General features: G+C 37.0%; 1 protein-coding gene across 2 annotated transcripts in view; it reads left to right on the top strand.

Annotated features, from left to right (window-relative positions):
• Nucleotides 1-15,956, top strand: part of ADCY2 (adenylate cyclase 2) — a 205,755-nt gene that overhangs the window by 155,606 nt on the left and 34,193 nt on the right. For both annotated transcript variants that reach the window (XM_039549160.1, XM_039549159.1), the window contains exons 15-16: nt 2,201-2,285; nt 13,797-13,934. In XM_039549160.1, the coding sequence (XP_039405094.1) occupies nt 2,201-2,285; nt 13,797-13,934 (223 nt within the window). The remainder of the gene's footprint in view (nt 1-2,200; nt 2,286-13,796; nt 13,935-15,956) is intronic.

Below are 15,956 nucleotides of genomic sequence, written 5' to 3'. Positions count from 1 at the left end.
CTCTACACAGTAAAAGCAAGGTTAGTTTACTGTAAAGACCTGCACTGTTTTTGTAATGTTCCAGTGACAAAAAATAAATCATGTTGTGTCTTTCCTATGGTCATTGCCTCAAATGAGACTTGTTTATGGTGGCACTTAATTTTTAGCATTTTGCTTCTCTTTATAGCATTTTCAGCCCACTTCTTTCCTTCTAGGAGCAGCATGAAACTATTTTGTCTTAGCCTAACTGAAACAGAAGTTCTGCTGTTCCCAGGAAAGAATGGGGTGTGGGGAGCAAAAATAGTATGTTTTTCTTTTTCTGTGTTTTCACCATTCAAATCTGGATTCTAAGATAGCACTTTTATTACCCTCAGTCCTTTTCTCTTTGTCCTGTTCACCTTGCTGTGTAATTCTTGTGCCCCCTCAATAGCATCACTGATTATGTGAAACAGCTACAAAGACCTTTTGTTCTAGCCTGTTGCCCAGGAGATTAAGTACTCTTTGCATAAGCTCTCTTTATGCCATGTTAATTTTATTTCCCTTGCTCTCCAGTTTCTCTCACAAACATCCTCATTTCTTCTTCTAAAAGGATGCACTCCAAGCTTGACTGATAAGGCTATTCTTGTGTTGAGTCATTTTTTAAGGCTCCTTTTTTGTATTCTTCATATCAGAGAAGGAATAGCTATAGTTTGAAATGTAGGAATGGTTCCTTGAATGTTGATGAGGGACATACATGATTGGAAGTGTTTATGCATATATAAAAAATAAACCTGTTTCTTTTCTAACTGGCTTTAGTTCATGTTTTCTAGTTGGTTTTTTCCTTTTTTTCCTTTTCTTTATCTCTTCTGTTGCTTACAGGATTTTCAATTCCTAAGAGTAGAGACTAGTTTTAATACTCTGATGTACAGCTTACTGTTTCAGTCTTGATGAGAAATTCTTGGACAACATGTATTCATAAGTAATAATTTTCTTCAAATGACTTTTAAAAGAAATATTGTTTCATGATTAATATAAGTTGTGAATTGCCAGTTGTTTGTTTTTCATCAGCTGTGCACATCAGCCCAAAATCTGATGACTAATACTTAACATATAAGAAGTTCCCTGAATGATTGGCAGGGAAGATCATCAATTACTCTCCAAAATGCTTTTAATGGCATCAGATTGGTTGGTGACATTAATGCTTTGTTTTTCTTTCCTGAAAATATTTTATACAACTCTGTTGTTAAAACAGAGCAAAACGTTTCCTAGCATTTCTGGCATATAATGTCTGATAAAGTAAGATGTTTGCTGATGCTCAGAGGAGTTGAGAGATGTTTTTTTATTTTGTAAAAGTGTCAAATCTGGAGTTAAACCTGAAAGCAGGTACTCAGGTGAGAGACTTCATGACTGCATCTAGTTCCCATGCCTAAACAACTCAGTTGATCCAGAGCTTCTGGTATTCTCTTGGCATTCATTAAACATAATTTGGTTCCACTGCATCTTTCCCTAGGCAGATGCGATAAGAAGCTCTCACATGGTGCCTGATGGAGCAGTTATGCTCTACTGTGGTATTCCTGTAGAGAGATTTCCGCCTTTGCAGAATGAATGAAGGAATGAATGAAGGAATTCACAGGTTATTACTGTAGCCCTGTTCACTGAGTATCCAGGGATGCTACGTCTGGCTAGATGTTCCTATTTATAACACGCAAGAAAAGGATGAACTGGAACAGTGAGTAAGGAAGATCAGCATCACAGATAGTGCAGGTTCTGCTGTGAGACACTGAAAATGGACATCACTGACCTGTGCTGTTTTCTGCCTTTTAGGGGTGAATGTACACCACCAGCAAGTTCATTTTGTATATCTATTACACTCTTATATTATTACAAAATCAACAACATAAAGCAATAAGGATCTTCTTTCATACAGGCTTCCTAAATTAAAACAAAATATTGCTGCTGTTAATGTGCTCTGTCATTATATGTGTGGAAATTATTAGCTTCTCGTGGTAATAGCTTTGGAAAGTCAGAGGTAATACCCATTCAAGCAATCCTGAATTGAGAAAATGGCTGGGGAAATGCCTGCTGTTCTGGTAAAGATTGGAATTGGTTTTCCATGGTGTTGATCTTTGGAAGTTGCAACTTGTACCTAGTAATTTTTCATATCATCAGTATTATAGACAAAGAACTGTCATGTGACAAATGTGCAACAAAGAAATGAATACCCCTTTTCCTTTTCTTCTAGAACGTCTATTCTTGGAATTTCATTTGGGGCTGCGTTTCTCCTGCTTTCCTTCATTTTGTTTATCTGTTTCGCTGGACAGCTTTTGGTAGGTATTCAAGGAAATCTAATCCATTAGTTGATGGTTTCTTTGAAATAACATGTTCTGATTTTGCCAAGTCACTCTGCCTTTGCAGAATACCAGTTAAAGGAAAAAGGATTTGCATGCTCAGGCTTCTGCGGACATTGTTTTGTCCATGGTGATTTTCTGTAAAATGTCCTCATTTATCTGAAAAGCAGAAAATGCCAATGCAGTGGTTGTCTGTATCGACACTAATATTCTCTTTCTCATATGAAGCTGGAGCATCTGAGAGGTTTTCATTATTGTTTGATAAATTGCCTTTTCAAAAATTTTTGCTGTTGTGCTTACAGAAGATGACTCATCTTATGAATGCTTTAATTTGTGGGACTGTGTATTTGTTTAAGTATTGTATAAGACAATTTTTGGAGTTTAAAGAAATTTATTTCACCATAACAACTATTTTGAAATATAAAATGTTATAGTAAATTTCCAGTTTTGGCACTGAGTGGTCCAGGTGTTATTATAATACCTATTAGTGTATGTAATGTTATGCTGAATTTGAGAATGTAATTCAATATTTGGGCAAACCTTTCAGCATTTCAGCATGTCCCCCTCTCAGTTATTTTCAAAAAGATCCAACATAGAACTCCATCTATAATAAGGATAAGGAGTTTCCGGAGTTGTAAGAAAGTGAATGCAATCTGAATGTGGCATCCCCACTTCTCCTTCTCTGTCCTTGTGTAAGCTCCCATAGAGAAAACTGAAAGATCTTTTGTAAAGAAAGCACTTGGGAAAGACAATTACTTCAGTGTGCAGTAAAACACTACAACAAGGTAGTTAAAGAAAGAAATAGAGGAAGTAGGTTTTTATAATTTCTCTCTCTCTCTGCTCTTGTGAAGCTTGTAATTAGCCAGGACATGCTTTTAAGAAAATATAATTAATGTGCATTTCAGTTATCTTTCCAATAAGTAGGGATGCTGCCACTGCTCAGGAATTAAACTGAAATATAATGCAATGATATTCTTAAATATTTTTAATCATTAGAGTGAGATCTTAGAGGTATTGCTATTACTTAACAGCAAAAATTAGTTCTCATGTAATGTTATGGTTGACTGCTGTTTTTTTATTGACAGCAGATTGAGAGTAAAATGACGTAGTCAGAGCACTGCTCTTGAATAAGCAAATTAAAAAACAAATCCTTCAATGAAAAGCCAGCCTTTTCCTGTAGGAAAAAGATGTGCTGATGGAATGGTATAAAGAAGTGCTGCCACATACATTCTCCTGGGGCTTTTATTTATAGTGTTACTTAGGAGGAATACAAATACATTTTTCTGCATTTAAAGGGTGGCTAAGCAATATCCCAAGTCAGAGTTGTACAGTTGTGCCACTTGAACAACATTTAACACCTATTTTCTATGACTTTTTGCCCATGTCACATAAATACTGTAAATAGTTCCCAGAAATGGAGACCTGTCATTGCATTTCTGATGAGTTGCCAGTTGTCATGTTCTAACCTAGGTAACTTGAACAGGAGAGTTAGTTATGGCCATGTCTTTGTGAGTTCAGCTGCTCTAATACAGAAGCTGTGCTGCTAACAAGATTTCAGAAAGTTATGACCATAGTTGATGTAGTGTTGTCTCTCCTTCACGTGCATGGATGTAGTTCTTAAGGTGATGGGTGAGAAGCAGCTAACAAAAGAAGCAGTAGGTTTTTCTTTCCCTTGTTCTCTCCCTAAGATTTCTTCCTTTGTGTCAAAATCCAAGTATTGTTTTGCAGCTTTAACCACAGTGACACCCTATGTCATATTTTGGTAGCATATTTGTTGAACTATCTGATCCATAACTGTAAACATTTTCTTTGTAGAAGAAAAAGTCTAAAGTTCCAAAGAAACTGGTATCAATATTTGAGTTTTCACACAACAGTGACAGTGTTAACAGAAATCAGGCTTTATCATCCTAAGGCTGAATTGGTTTGGGTTTATTTGGGGTTTTTTCACACCTTTTTTTCTAAAGATTTTGTAAACCCTTATAGAAGGCATGTAGTAAATGTGGATTTGCTTGTGTGTACATGTACCTGCACACAATTACACAGTTTAAAATCACCAAATATCTCTCTTCTAAGAATGCACCAAAAAACCCAAGAATTTTTTGTGCCTGTCTGACTGTGACAGATGAAATATGGTGAGTTAGCTACAGGTCAGACACCACCCAGCTGCTCACACACTCTGCCTTACTCAGAAAGATGGGGCAGGAAAATAGGATGAGAAAGTTCATGGCTTGAGATAAGGCAGGGAGATCACTGACCAATTACTTTCATAGCAAAAGCAGACTCAACTTGGAGATAATTGATTTAATTTATTGACAATTAGAAGAGATTAGTGTAGTAAGAAACAAAAACAAACATTAAAGCCACACTATTACTCCTCCCTATCCCAAATTCCCCTTCACTCCTCTGCTCCAGAGTCCTCTACCTACCATCAGGCACTACAAGTAGGGCTGGAGAGTGGTTGGTACAGAGACATTTCTCTCTGCTGCTCCTTCCTTTCACAATTCCATCCTGCTCAGTTGTAGGGTCTCCACAGGCTGCAGTTCCTTCAGGAGCATCACTTGCTCCAGCATGTATCCTCCATGGGCTGCAGAGCGGTTATCTGCTCCAGCATGGAGTGCCCAGTCCTCCAACCTTGGTGTTCCTTCTGCTGTTTCTCCCTTTTTGCTCCTTCCTCCTCTCTCTGCCCAACATTTTGGGCTCTTTCTTGGCCTGGTGTTCCCAAGGTGCCCAGCCAGGGTCAGGCCTCACCACCAGCCTGAGCACTGGCACCTGGTACATAAACTTGCAGTAGTAGTCAAATATTTACAGAACTGTTACAAGAGTTACAGAGTGGGACCTGAAATGCCAGTAAAGACAGCAAAATCTAAGTTCAGATTAGGACTACAGAGTGGGACCTGAAATGCCAGTAAAGACAGCAAAATCTAAGTTCAGATTAGGACACCTAGCTATCACTGTGTTATGTGCTTGTCTTAGTACTTTTGACACTTTCCACTCTCAGTGTTCACCTATCATAAATGTCTGTCACCACCACAGAGTAAGTCACACAAAAACCAACATTGAACAAGTTTCTCTGTATGATTTTAATTTCATTGGCAAAATTAAAAAAAAAAAAAAAAAAATCCAGACTGTAATGCTAAAATTACTAGCTCTTACGGAATTTAATTACAGTATTGTAAGAACAGATTTATGCTCAGCATTTCACCCTGAGTTTACTAACTGATTCTACTGTTCAGCAGCACTGCAGCATGGTCCAGCTCAGTCTGCTGTGGAGTGAGAATATCAGCCATTAGAGAAGAGTAGGCATTTTTCCATCAAACGATGCAGCAGAGTAGTAGCACAAATAAGGAGGTATCAGACTTCCAGAGCCTGTCTTTGTGGTGTGTCCTTCCCTGCTGGGCTTGGGCAAACAGGTCGAGGGCAGGGAGAGCTGACAGTTCTCACAGAAACAGTCATTTGCCCATAGGCATTAAACCTTGCTAAATCCTAGCTAAAATGGCATTTATCCTGAAGTTTGAAAGGAATTTATATCTTTTATGTTCTGACTGCTTTTTTGTGCCTATAAAATTTTTTTTTTTTTGGATAGTCACAGTATTCAGAGATACTCATGCTCTTAAAGATTATGAGTATTTTTGGTCATAAAGATCCTTTTTGTCTTATATTTTCTTATTTTAAATGTAGGCCCTTCTTTTTAATTAATTTTGAATATTTTCTTTGAATTTTCCGTGAGAGGTTTCCTTCCCAAGTAGAGGGATAGAGGACAGTGATTGTCCTTTAGCTCATTTATTTTCTGCATCTCTTGTCTTTATCTTCCTGAAGTATAGACGAGTTCATAGAATGCATGTGAAACACCTCAGACCTGGTAAGTGTTAGATGTGTTTTACCTCCTGCTGTGAGTTCAAGGAAGCAGACATCTGGTACCTAAGTGATACACTGGAAAATGTAATGCATCCAGTAGAAAAAAAACCCCACACTAAGCATGTAAAGGAAAGATCTTTGGGGTAGCGGAGGTAGCTGGCCAAAGAAGTGTTAATCTCAAGCAGACGTTCCTTATGCATTGATGCAAGTACTGTCTCAAAAATCTCTTTGCATTACCTGGGACACACATGCACTTAATCAATATGACATACTCTTTGTGCCAGTTACTTTCATTAATATGAGATGGTTTTTTGTTGCGTATGTTTCTACCTTGCAAACCTATTTGACTAGTTAAGCTAACAGAGGAGATAGAAGTAATGTCGTCTCATCTGAACATGTTTATAGTGTCCCTTAAATACCCAGTTGAATCATGGAATTAGCAGAACACAATGCCAGCAAAGCAAACAGCAGAAAATAACTGGCTTCACAGTTGAGAAAGATGTTCTGATTTAAGGTCACCTCTGACAAAGGGCAGCCAGTACCTGAGCAGCCCTGTCCCTGCTAGAAGAGAGCACATTATTTACACCACACCACTGTATAAAGAGTGATACACAATCTATACCTTTTTATTTTGCAGGGATTTGTATTTTACTCTAAAGCAATTGGCATTGGTACTTAGGTACAGTCAGAACAACTGTGTACACATAAGGTATTTAAAAGCTCTGCAAGGAAAGGAATATCAGTACCGGCACTACTTGGAAATTATTTTCGACCTGCAATTTTACCTTTGATGTGAGTGTCTCTTAATGCAGATACAGATGAAAGATCCAGGCCCTTTAGTTTCTTCAGCAGTAAGGCTTTGCCTTTAAATGAAGATTAGAACAGTGGAAGGCAAGGAGAACCTTAAGAGGCACTTTGGCACCTACAACAGGGTCCATGAAAGAGGCTCATTAATCCTAAAAGTCATTCTGATGAGTCTCTAGCACAGGCACTACAACAGCAAATCCATCACCACTTAACTAAGTACCATGTTCAGACTTCAGGAATTGTTATAAATGTACTGATTTAAGTAACAAAAATAATTCTTCTTATTCAGCTTCTTGAGTTACGTGTTTACGACATTAGTTATGTGATTGAAGGCAGCTGAAGAACTTGCCTGACTTGGTGAAAACCACATTCCTTTTGTCTGCTTTGCCAAAAATTCTCTTTTAATAACTTTTAAAATCCAGCAATGCTGCCCTTTAGTGTCTTTGCCCATGATGAGATTGTAAGTTACTTTCACATGAAGAGATATCCAAGTGTGCTTCCTGGTGTGCACACAATTTTTCCTATGGTCATCAAAAAAGCAGGAAAGCAGAGAGCATCCAGATTGTTTTCAATGGTCTTTACATGTATTACCTGGAGGGGATATCTGTGATGTGCTAGTACCAGAGTATGGCCACAGATCAGAGCTCCTGTTGTGTGAGACAGGTTTTGGATGGTAGCATCTCACTTGGAGATCAAGTCTCGGACAATGTAGAACATAGCATTCAAGAACTCCTTCCTCTAGTTCAGTGCCCTGAGCATTGTCCTTAAAATGTCATTCTGGCTTGATTCTTCTCAAAACCAATGGCTCTTTAAATATTTTCTGAGAAAAAGAAAAACCTTGGTGGGAGGGACTGAGAACACCTTAACTTAAAATAGCATATAACACAGTCACTGTACATTTTCTTGAGTGAGGAAAGCAGCACAGGAAGTGCCAGGACTGAACTCTGAGTGCCTAAAGGCATATTTGTGCAGGTCACTGACCTGTTCTTTCCTTTGAATGACGTAGCTGAGTGAACCACGTGGCCATTTTAACGTGCCCCATTGTAAAGGATAATTAGCACTGCAACGTATGGTGAAATTAAAAATGTGATACTGACTTTAGTTTTTGCTGTTATTTACTTAGGATTCTAGATTTTGTCCAGCCAGTTGCATGAAATGTAAATTGAGTAGACTTTTCACCTGGATACATTTTGTGTGATTCAAAATGCCTGGCTTAGATTTACAGGTGCCACTGTGGAATTCAAAAGCTTGGTGTTACAGTAGTCCTTTTAGAAGTACATTGGTCCTTTTTGTCAATATTAGAAGCATTAATAAATATGTAAGTAAAAGCTTGTGCCTATATGGCAAAATCCCCCTTCTCCAAGCTTAGGTCAGTGTAATTGCTGTCATCAAGCTCTTTGGGTTTGAACTTTGGTGTCTTCTTCAACTCTGAGTAAAAACGAGCATGTAAAAAAATCTGAATTTTGTTTCTCTTGATTGCATTTTTGAAGCATCAGTATTGGTAAAATATCAAGTTGTATTTGAATGTAAAATGAAAAGAACAACAATAGAACTATAGAAAATGTGATTCACTGGCTTTCTGTAAATAAGAAGTTTTCAGTGAAGGTGTTCCAACCTCAGCTTGCATGTGAAGGAGAAGTGTGACAGCTCTTGCAACACTGTCTTTCATCTACGACAGAGCTGTCACAATTAATTCTCGCACCAGTTTCTTGGTCCTACTCAGAAAGACAGCATTCATTTTATTAAATGCTGAAGTAGGTTTTTGTGTGTAGAAAGACAACACAGGATACATTGTAATGTCCTGAATATTCAAAATAAGTTATTACTCATTATCATGCTGTGCTGTCATATCACATTTAACATGTTCAGATGAAAAGGTAATACATTAGTCACGTCTCATACTACAAATACCTATTATTACTAGTCAGTAAATGATAAATACTAAACCATATTCTGCCAGCTCTACTTAGAATAAACACTGTGATACTCTAGTGCTACTGAGATCTGATGTCTTATCCTACTTGCATGCTTTCAAGAACTGATCACTTTCTTTCCTAAATCTCATTCTCCATTTTATTCAGAAAATTTCAAAGGAGACATAATATTTACAACAAAAGATGGATGATGGAATCAGCAAAATAAATATATTCTGCTCTGAATATATATAAGCATAATTCTGCTCTTAGGAGTAGTTTTAATGATTTCCCCACCACTCCAGTTCTGCTTCCAGGGATTCCCCAAATTTTCAGCTGTATTGAAATGCTGCAGTTGTACTACATATGGACTGGATTTGGACTGCTCAAAAATGAAATGAAGTTCAGCAAATCTGGTATTCACACAGAAAATTATTATTCAACAGTGTATTCTTTCGTGTTTTCCAAGGAATATCTACTCAATGGCTTAAAGATTTTTAAGGTTTTTTAAGATTTTTAAGGGTTTTGCCACAAGTTTTCCTTTCAGGACCCTCATTGTCTTAACAAACAAGGTGGGCATGGCAGACATACCAAATAAACAGGGGTCTTTTCCTTCCAGAACTCAGAGCTGTGCATTAAGCAGCCTGGTAAGAAATACATCACCCTGTTGTGCTTCTGTTTGAGAAGTGGAAATAGCTATCTACAACTTCATTTTTGAAGTTGCCCTCTTAACATCACTCACATTGTTCTTCCAGTTAGAGCCAGCAGTGTCCATAATTTAGCAATAGCAATGGAAAGAGTAGAATCTCTTTATTGATTAATCACATTGATTGAATGGTATATTGTTTCCAGAAGCTTATGTTCTTTTCCAGACCTTTTCTTAGTGATAAAGTTGCCTTTTTTTTGTTTGTTTGTTTTTCCTTATAGCAGAAAAAGAGTTTTTTAAAGAAATGTAGAAAATTAGTTCCTCCTTGCTAAAATGTATTAACAAGGTCAGGTGATATTGTTCAAAAATATTGTAAGCAAAGAAAAATTGGAATTATTGCAAGCAATTTTCATACAGAAGGTGCATAAGTCTGTACCTGCTTTCCAGGTACTTGGAAAACAAAGGTGGTTCTCAGCAATACATGCTGTTCTCAGCATGGACATTGCTAAGTAGTCTCAGCAATTCTATATTTTAATTTTTTTCAATGATTGCTTTCAAATACAAAGAAAGCTCAAATTTAACAATTGGAAGCATTGATGTTAAAGTAGAAAAGTTTGAAAAGTCACCCTCATTTGATGCCAGCGTTCTTGTATTTAGATACTTGAATTAAGCAGGGATTTTCTATGTGAAAGTTAATTTTATCCTCAGAATTAAGATAACACAAATTGTTCATATGAGCAGAGAAAACTAAATTTACTTTGTGTAGCACTACTAAAACATGAAAGCAACTTTTTTACAACATTGTTTTGCATTTGTTACTGAGCTGTTACTGTTTGCATCTGTTACTGAGCTTTCAATTACAAAATTGAAAGTAAGAGCTGCTAGAGCTTGTTGGGCCCAGTGGAGTTCAGCAGCTGGGAAGTGCTCCTTCTTGACCCACTGAAGAACAATTTGATGGACTTTAAAATCCAGGGAGGAGATCCTCCTGTCCCACTCTCACTGAAGTCCCAGGTGCACCCTGTAGTGAGGTTGGGCATGTATTCCCAATAGGAAAACGGGCATATACCGTACACAGAGGAGCAGTCACACAGATCCATGGACAGAACAGCTCTCTTACAGCACCCACATAACAACAAGCAGCACTCATGTAAACAAGATCAACACTGATGGTCTAGTTCCTTCTTTCTGGAGGATCAGGACTGATGGCATACACACTTCCTGACTGTGCTCATCCACAGGCACACTTTAACTTGTGGGTCTTGCATGTGGAATTTTAGTCAATACAATATCCATACCCAGGCTCTGTCCCCTTTATAAAGTGACTAGCTGAAACCTTGGGTCTTTCCAAATGTTGATCTCCTACTTGCCAACCAGTTCTGTCTGAATGTTCTTAATGGTTACACACACATGCCCCCACACACCCTGTGGGTTTCCCCAGGGACTGGTCTGACACACTTCAGCTACTGATACCCAGCCCTCAGTTGCCTCACCCATGTGATCTCTCTCCAGTGGCTGGCACCCATCCTGTGCCCCTTGCCATCTAGTCCAGCATGAAGTTTATTACCATTCACACACATGCAGGCTCAGAATAAGGACTGCACTTACACAGAAGATTGTTAGAGATAGAATTTAATAACAATATGCAATAGACTCATTTAGAAAAGTTTTCACCTTCATCTCTTTCCTTTCATCCCTTCTCATCTCCATCTACCTATGCTTGTACTTATCTGATCCACATTCATGCCTTCCTTTCCTCTCTTAAGTGTCCCATCCTCTAAATGTCATGCAGGTTTTCCACATACCCACTATGCCCTTAAGATATATTTACACAATCCCAAGTTTCTTTCTGTTCACTTGCAAAATTAACTGTCCTGTGCCAGCCTGCTACCCTTTTAGGCAGGAATCACCCTTACTCTGCAGGGCATCCTGGAAAGCAAGTTTTTTTCATTGAGGCTTCTTGGTAGGTTTTCCATGAGAAATCATGACTGCAGCAACCTCTTTCAGTGGTCTTAGAAGCAGCAAATTCAGTGGCTTCTGTTGATGAGGTTACTCATCAACTGTCATCGCCCTTTTGATCATCACCAGGTCTTCGTGTTTGATTTGATTAGCCTCTCATCAGATAACATAAACCCTGTAAAATTCATAATAAAATATATCTGATTTAGACCAGATAATTTATTTCCATCATTAGCTTATTTTCTTGGAATTTCTAATCCTAAAGACTTTCCTTGAACAGTATGTCTCCCTGTAATGTAATTCAGAAAGAACAGAGTGTACAGCTTTATAGATATGATTTCTTAGCTATTTTATATTCCTAGTACTTTCTCAGTGTACTTGCCTAGTTTTGTCCCTAATGCAACTTAAACTATTCCAGCTGCTTTTAAATTTCCAAGAAAATCACGGAACAATGTAGGTTAAGTTGTAATAAAGTTCCATGTGAGCTATAAAAAAGGTAAAGAGTAATTAAGGCATGATTTCATGACTGTTCTAATTTGCCATAAATCCATGCTCCCTGACTCAGTGGGTTTTAGGCAGACTAGACAGAGAACTAAATTATTCATTTTCACACAGATCCAATCCCTGCATCCATCGGAACACTCCCCTTCTGTAGCAGCAGCAGCAATCAAAGCTTTGTGCTTTTTACTGTATTGAAGTGGGAGGGATGACAAAACTTCTCTAAAAACTACGTGTGGATTCAAATTATCTTGAAATTTGCTGTGTACTTAAGCGTGAAGAACAAGGTTGGGGAGCTCAAAAAGCCTTTTGAGCAGGATTTTTTTTGTTCAAAAATGAAGGTCCTTTGAGTTTATGTATTTGGGTGAGGTTTTAATATGGGGGAGGAGTAATGTGTATATAAAAGCTGCATGTTTTCTCTCCTTTTCTTTGTCCATCCTTGAGATTCCAATGATTGTTTTGACCTTCCTGAAACTGATCTCAACCTGTCCAATTCAGCAAAACTCCCTGTCATAAAAGGAAACAATATGTAAAAAAAGCTCTGCATATGCAGAGGATTTGTCCAAATAATGCATAATTAGGAGTGAAAGGCTTATGTACAGTATGATAAAAGACCTTCATGCAAAATGCATCACATGTGTTGGGTAGTGGTGTAATTTAGCATAATGTGCCATAGCTATTGAACCTGAGCAAATAGATCAGTGCTGTAAGTTAAGTCCTGTGGTTGCTAGTTGTTTGTGCTTGAGTTCTCATTCCTGAGCTTGTATCTCTGCTGATGGCTGGGGCTGGGGTAAAAGTAATATGCAGAGCAATCTTGGATAATATTAAGTAAATAGAGAAAACACATTGAAAAAAACAATTATTTTTGTGGGATTGTCATGTTCCTTAACTTTTCTTTGCCTTTTTTACAGAGGTTTCCATAAAACTGAATTTGACATTTGGAAAGGGCACAAGATGCTTCTAGGCAACCTTATCTCCTCATTGTTAAAGTTTTGAGAAAATTAATGTTTATTGGATGTGTCACAAATTGTTGTTTATTCTGTGTGAGCCTCTTGTGCCTCTAGGCACTATGCATGTATGAATGGAGACTTTGCAATGTCTTCTTAGAAGCAGATTAAATGAGTCAGAGTTTTTTATTGTTAATTTTTGCCACTACGTAAAAAAAATTTTTCTATTCACTGAATATTCTTTGTGTCAAACTTAAGTCCAGTTTTCTATGAAATGCTTATTTGCCTTCTAGATAGTTTTAGTGAAGGTTGATTTGCTTTGTTGAGTTATTTTCCATTTAAAACTAATTATTAAACAAGATTCAAAAAAAATGAAAGAAAACCCCGGAAACTCTCCTGTTTTGAGGGCTCCAGGGATATAGCTAGCCTTTATTCTGTGTCAAAGACTTTGCAGAGTCATTATTTACATTTTGAAGTTTCCAGAAGCTACTAAATGTGACTCCTTCAATTCAGTAAAGGCACGTCAGTTTATTTTCAAGGGTTTTGCTGATGTTAAAGGTGATGACACTGCTGTCAACTCTGTATTTTGCTATTATTATAATATATACTGAATGTTTAGTAAGGTACTTGCAAATTATAATTATTTAATGGAAGTGATTGTCATCGCAGATATTTTAAATAAATTTCTTTCTTTTCATGTTTAATCATGATCTGTAATTCTCATGAGACTATAATAGTTAAACAGTTCTGTACAATGTTTCAAGATTGATGCTGCCCTCAATCTTGAGATGTCTTAGTTCTACCCTTGTTTATACTAATTAATATACTAATGATATTTTTTTCTCTTTTCTAAACTCTTTGTGCTTAGCAATGTAGCAAGAAAGCATCAGCTTCGTTGTTGTGGATCCTGAAATCATCTGGAATAATTGCAAACCGTCCTTGGCCAAGGATCACTCTTACATTCACAACCACTGCTATAATATTAACCATGGCTGTATTCAACATGGTAAGGGAAAAAGGGGTAATTTTTCGTGGTTCTTTGCTCATTTAAGATTTGTCATTGTTGTGTTATTCAGTATTTGTTTAGATGTTAAATTTATGTTCTGTGGCTATGCCAGGAACATATGTGATAACAATTGCCAGAGACAGAAATGTCAAGCAGAGCAAAAAAAATTCATGCTGTGTAATGGAGACCTCTGCAAGCAGGATGCTCAACAAGAGCTCAGACCCTGGCTAAATTTGCTAAAGAAAAATATTATTTATAATGAATAGAAAACAAATCCTAGGTTTGAATTGTGCATAGATGACTCAGAAAAACAGCCCTTCTGAATAAATGAAGTATCTCCTCACAGGATGTGTGGAAGAGTTTGCATAAAACAAACTAAGCTCTATTCAGTTTTGTGATGCTCCCCAAAATGATCATAATGTATACATTATTGATTTCACGTGCTTGCCTTTTTCTAAAATAAGAAAGAAAATCAAAGTTACATCAAAACTTCAAAAGTACTGAACTCCAAATTCATTAGGGCTTATGTCTGCTTAAGTGATTTCAACCTGTGCTTTTCTCTCCTAACCAGGAAAATCCATGTAATTCTATTATTCTTTTGCAGCTGTAGCAATTATAGAGTAAATCTGGCATTAGTGCTCTCAAAGCATGAATCTTAATGATCTCGTTCAGTCTGAAGGGTCTGTTCTCTAATGGATGAGCAATATATGGGATCAAAAATCTTCCTTTGTTTTGTCTTGTTGGCTAAGGTGGATTCTGTTTGTAAATCTGTGAAAGTGTTCCAGTTCAGTTCTGTATCTGCAAAATGGGAACTCTAACATTTATTTAGGCAATGTTTTCATTGCAACATTAATGCATAGATATTATTCACGTTTCAAGTGAGTAAGATTCACATTTCAGTGCTTTTGAAATTGCATCTCTAATGCTTCCCTGAGTTGTGGTACTTTTGTTACTTAGGATTCATAAAGGACTTAGAGATTGATGGTATCTACACTGTTCTATTTTGTTTTCTCACATTTCAGGGGACCCTTAGTCAATCATTTGTTACACTAAGTACTAAACTTGTCCAAATTATGTAATGTGGGCTTTTAAATGTGAACACTTGAAATTTCTGGTAGAGTGTTCTCTCCATTTTTACTGTTAAATTTTCCTAGCTTGTTAATGTTAGTTTTCTCTTCTTCCTTTTTCCTGCTTTTTTTGAAGGAGAGGAGGGAAACTCTAAACCAATTCCATTTTCAAAATCTAAAATTCACCTAGCTGAATTTAGTGTGTAAGGCTGGGAGAAGAGAAACTCAAAGAAGCAGTGGCTGGAAATGAGAATATAAGCTGACTTTTCAGCCGTGAAAGCAGTTAGCAATGGAAATAATTATTCTGAAAAGCTGTTGATTCTCCATTAGCTGAAGATTCTGTGCCTTTTTGAATGACAACCTTGAGCCATGCAAAAGTTATGGAACAGCATAAACCCCAGAGATGTAGTACCTTGTAAAATGAAGATCAGGCTAGATTTGCCCTTATTTTCAACTCTGTAAATATATCAGAAGAAAAGAAAGAACTTACTTGGGTTTAAAGTATACTTTGAGTTAGACTTTGTGCATATGGTTATTTAGTAAGTTAAAAAATGTAAAAGGAGATATAGTCAGCAACAGTTTTTTGCTTAGACTAAAGTTCTGCTAGTGTGTACAGTCCATTTCAGATTTGGCCTTCAAGTAGTAAAAGACATTCTAGCAAAAAAAAGGAGTTGTTCAGTACATAATTTTTAGATAGAGGTTTTAATTTTATTGGCTCACTTCCAATTTTATGTGGACTGAATATTATAGTAAAACCTAATAGGCTGTATTTTAAAGTCTCAGTGCCTTGTCAGCAATGTTACAATGTTACAAATAATCATGTTCCATGATATTCATGAGATGATAATTTTAAGTACAATTTCCACCTTGAAACTAAACCTTAATAGTTTGACTAGCAAAAATGACTTCAAATGTGACTGTGAAATTTGCATTAGCAAATTGTGGGAGAGACTCT

This window comes from Corvus cornix, chromosome 2 (assembly GCF_000738735.6).
Source record: "Corvus cornix cornix isolate S_Up_H32 chromosome 2, ASM73873v5, whole genome shotgun sequence".
Classification (NCBI taxonomy): domain Eukaryota; kingdom Metazoa; phylum Chordata; class Aves; order Passeriformes; family Corvidae; genus Corvus; species Corvus cornix.
This window is presented reverse-complemented; position numbering and strand designations above follow the sequence as displayed.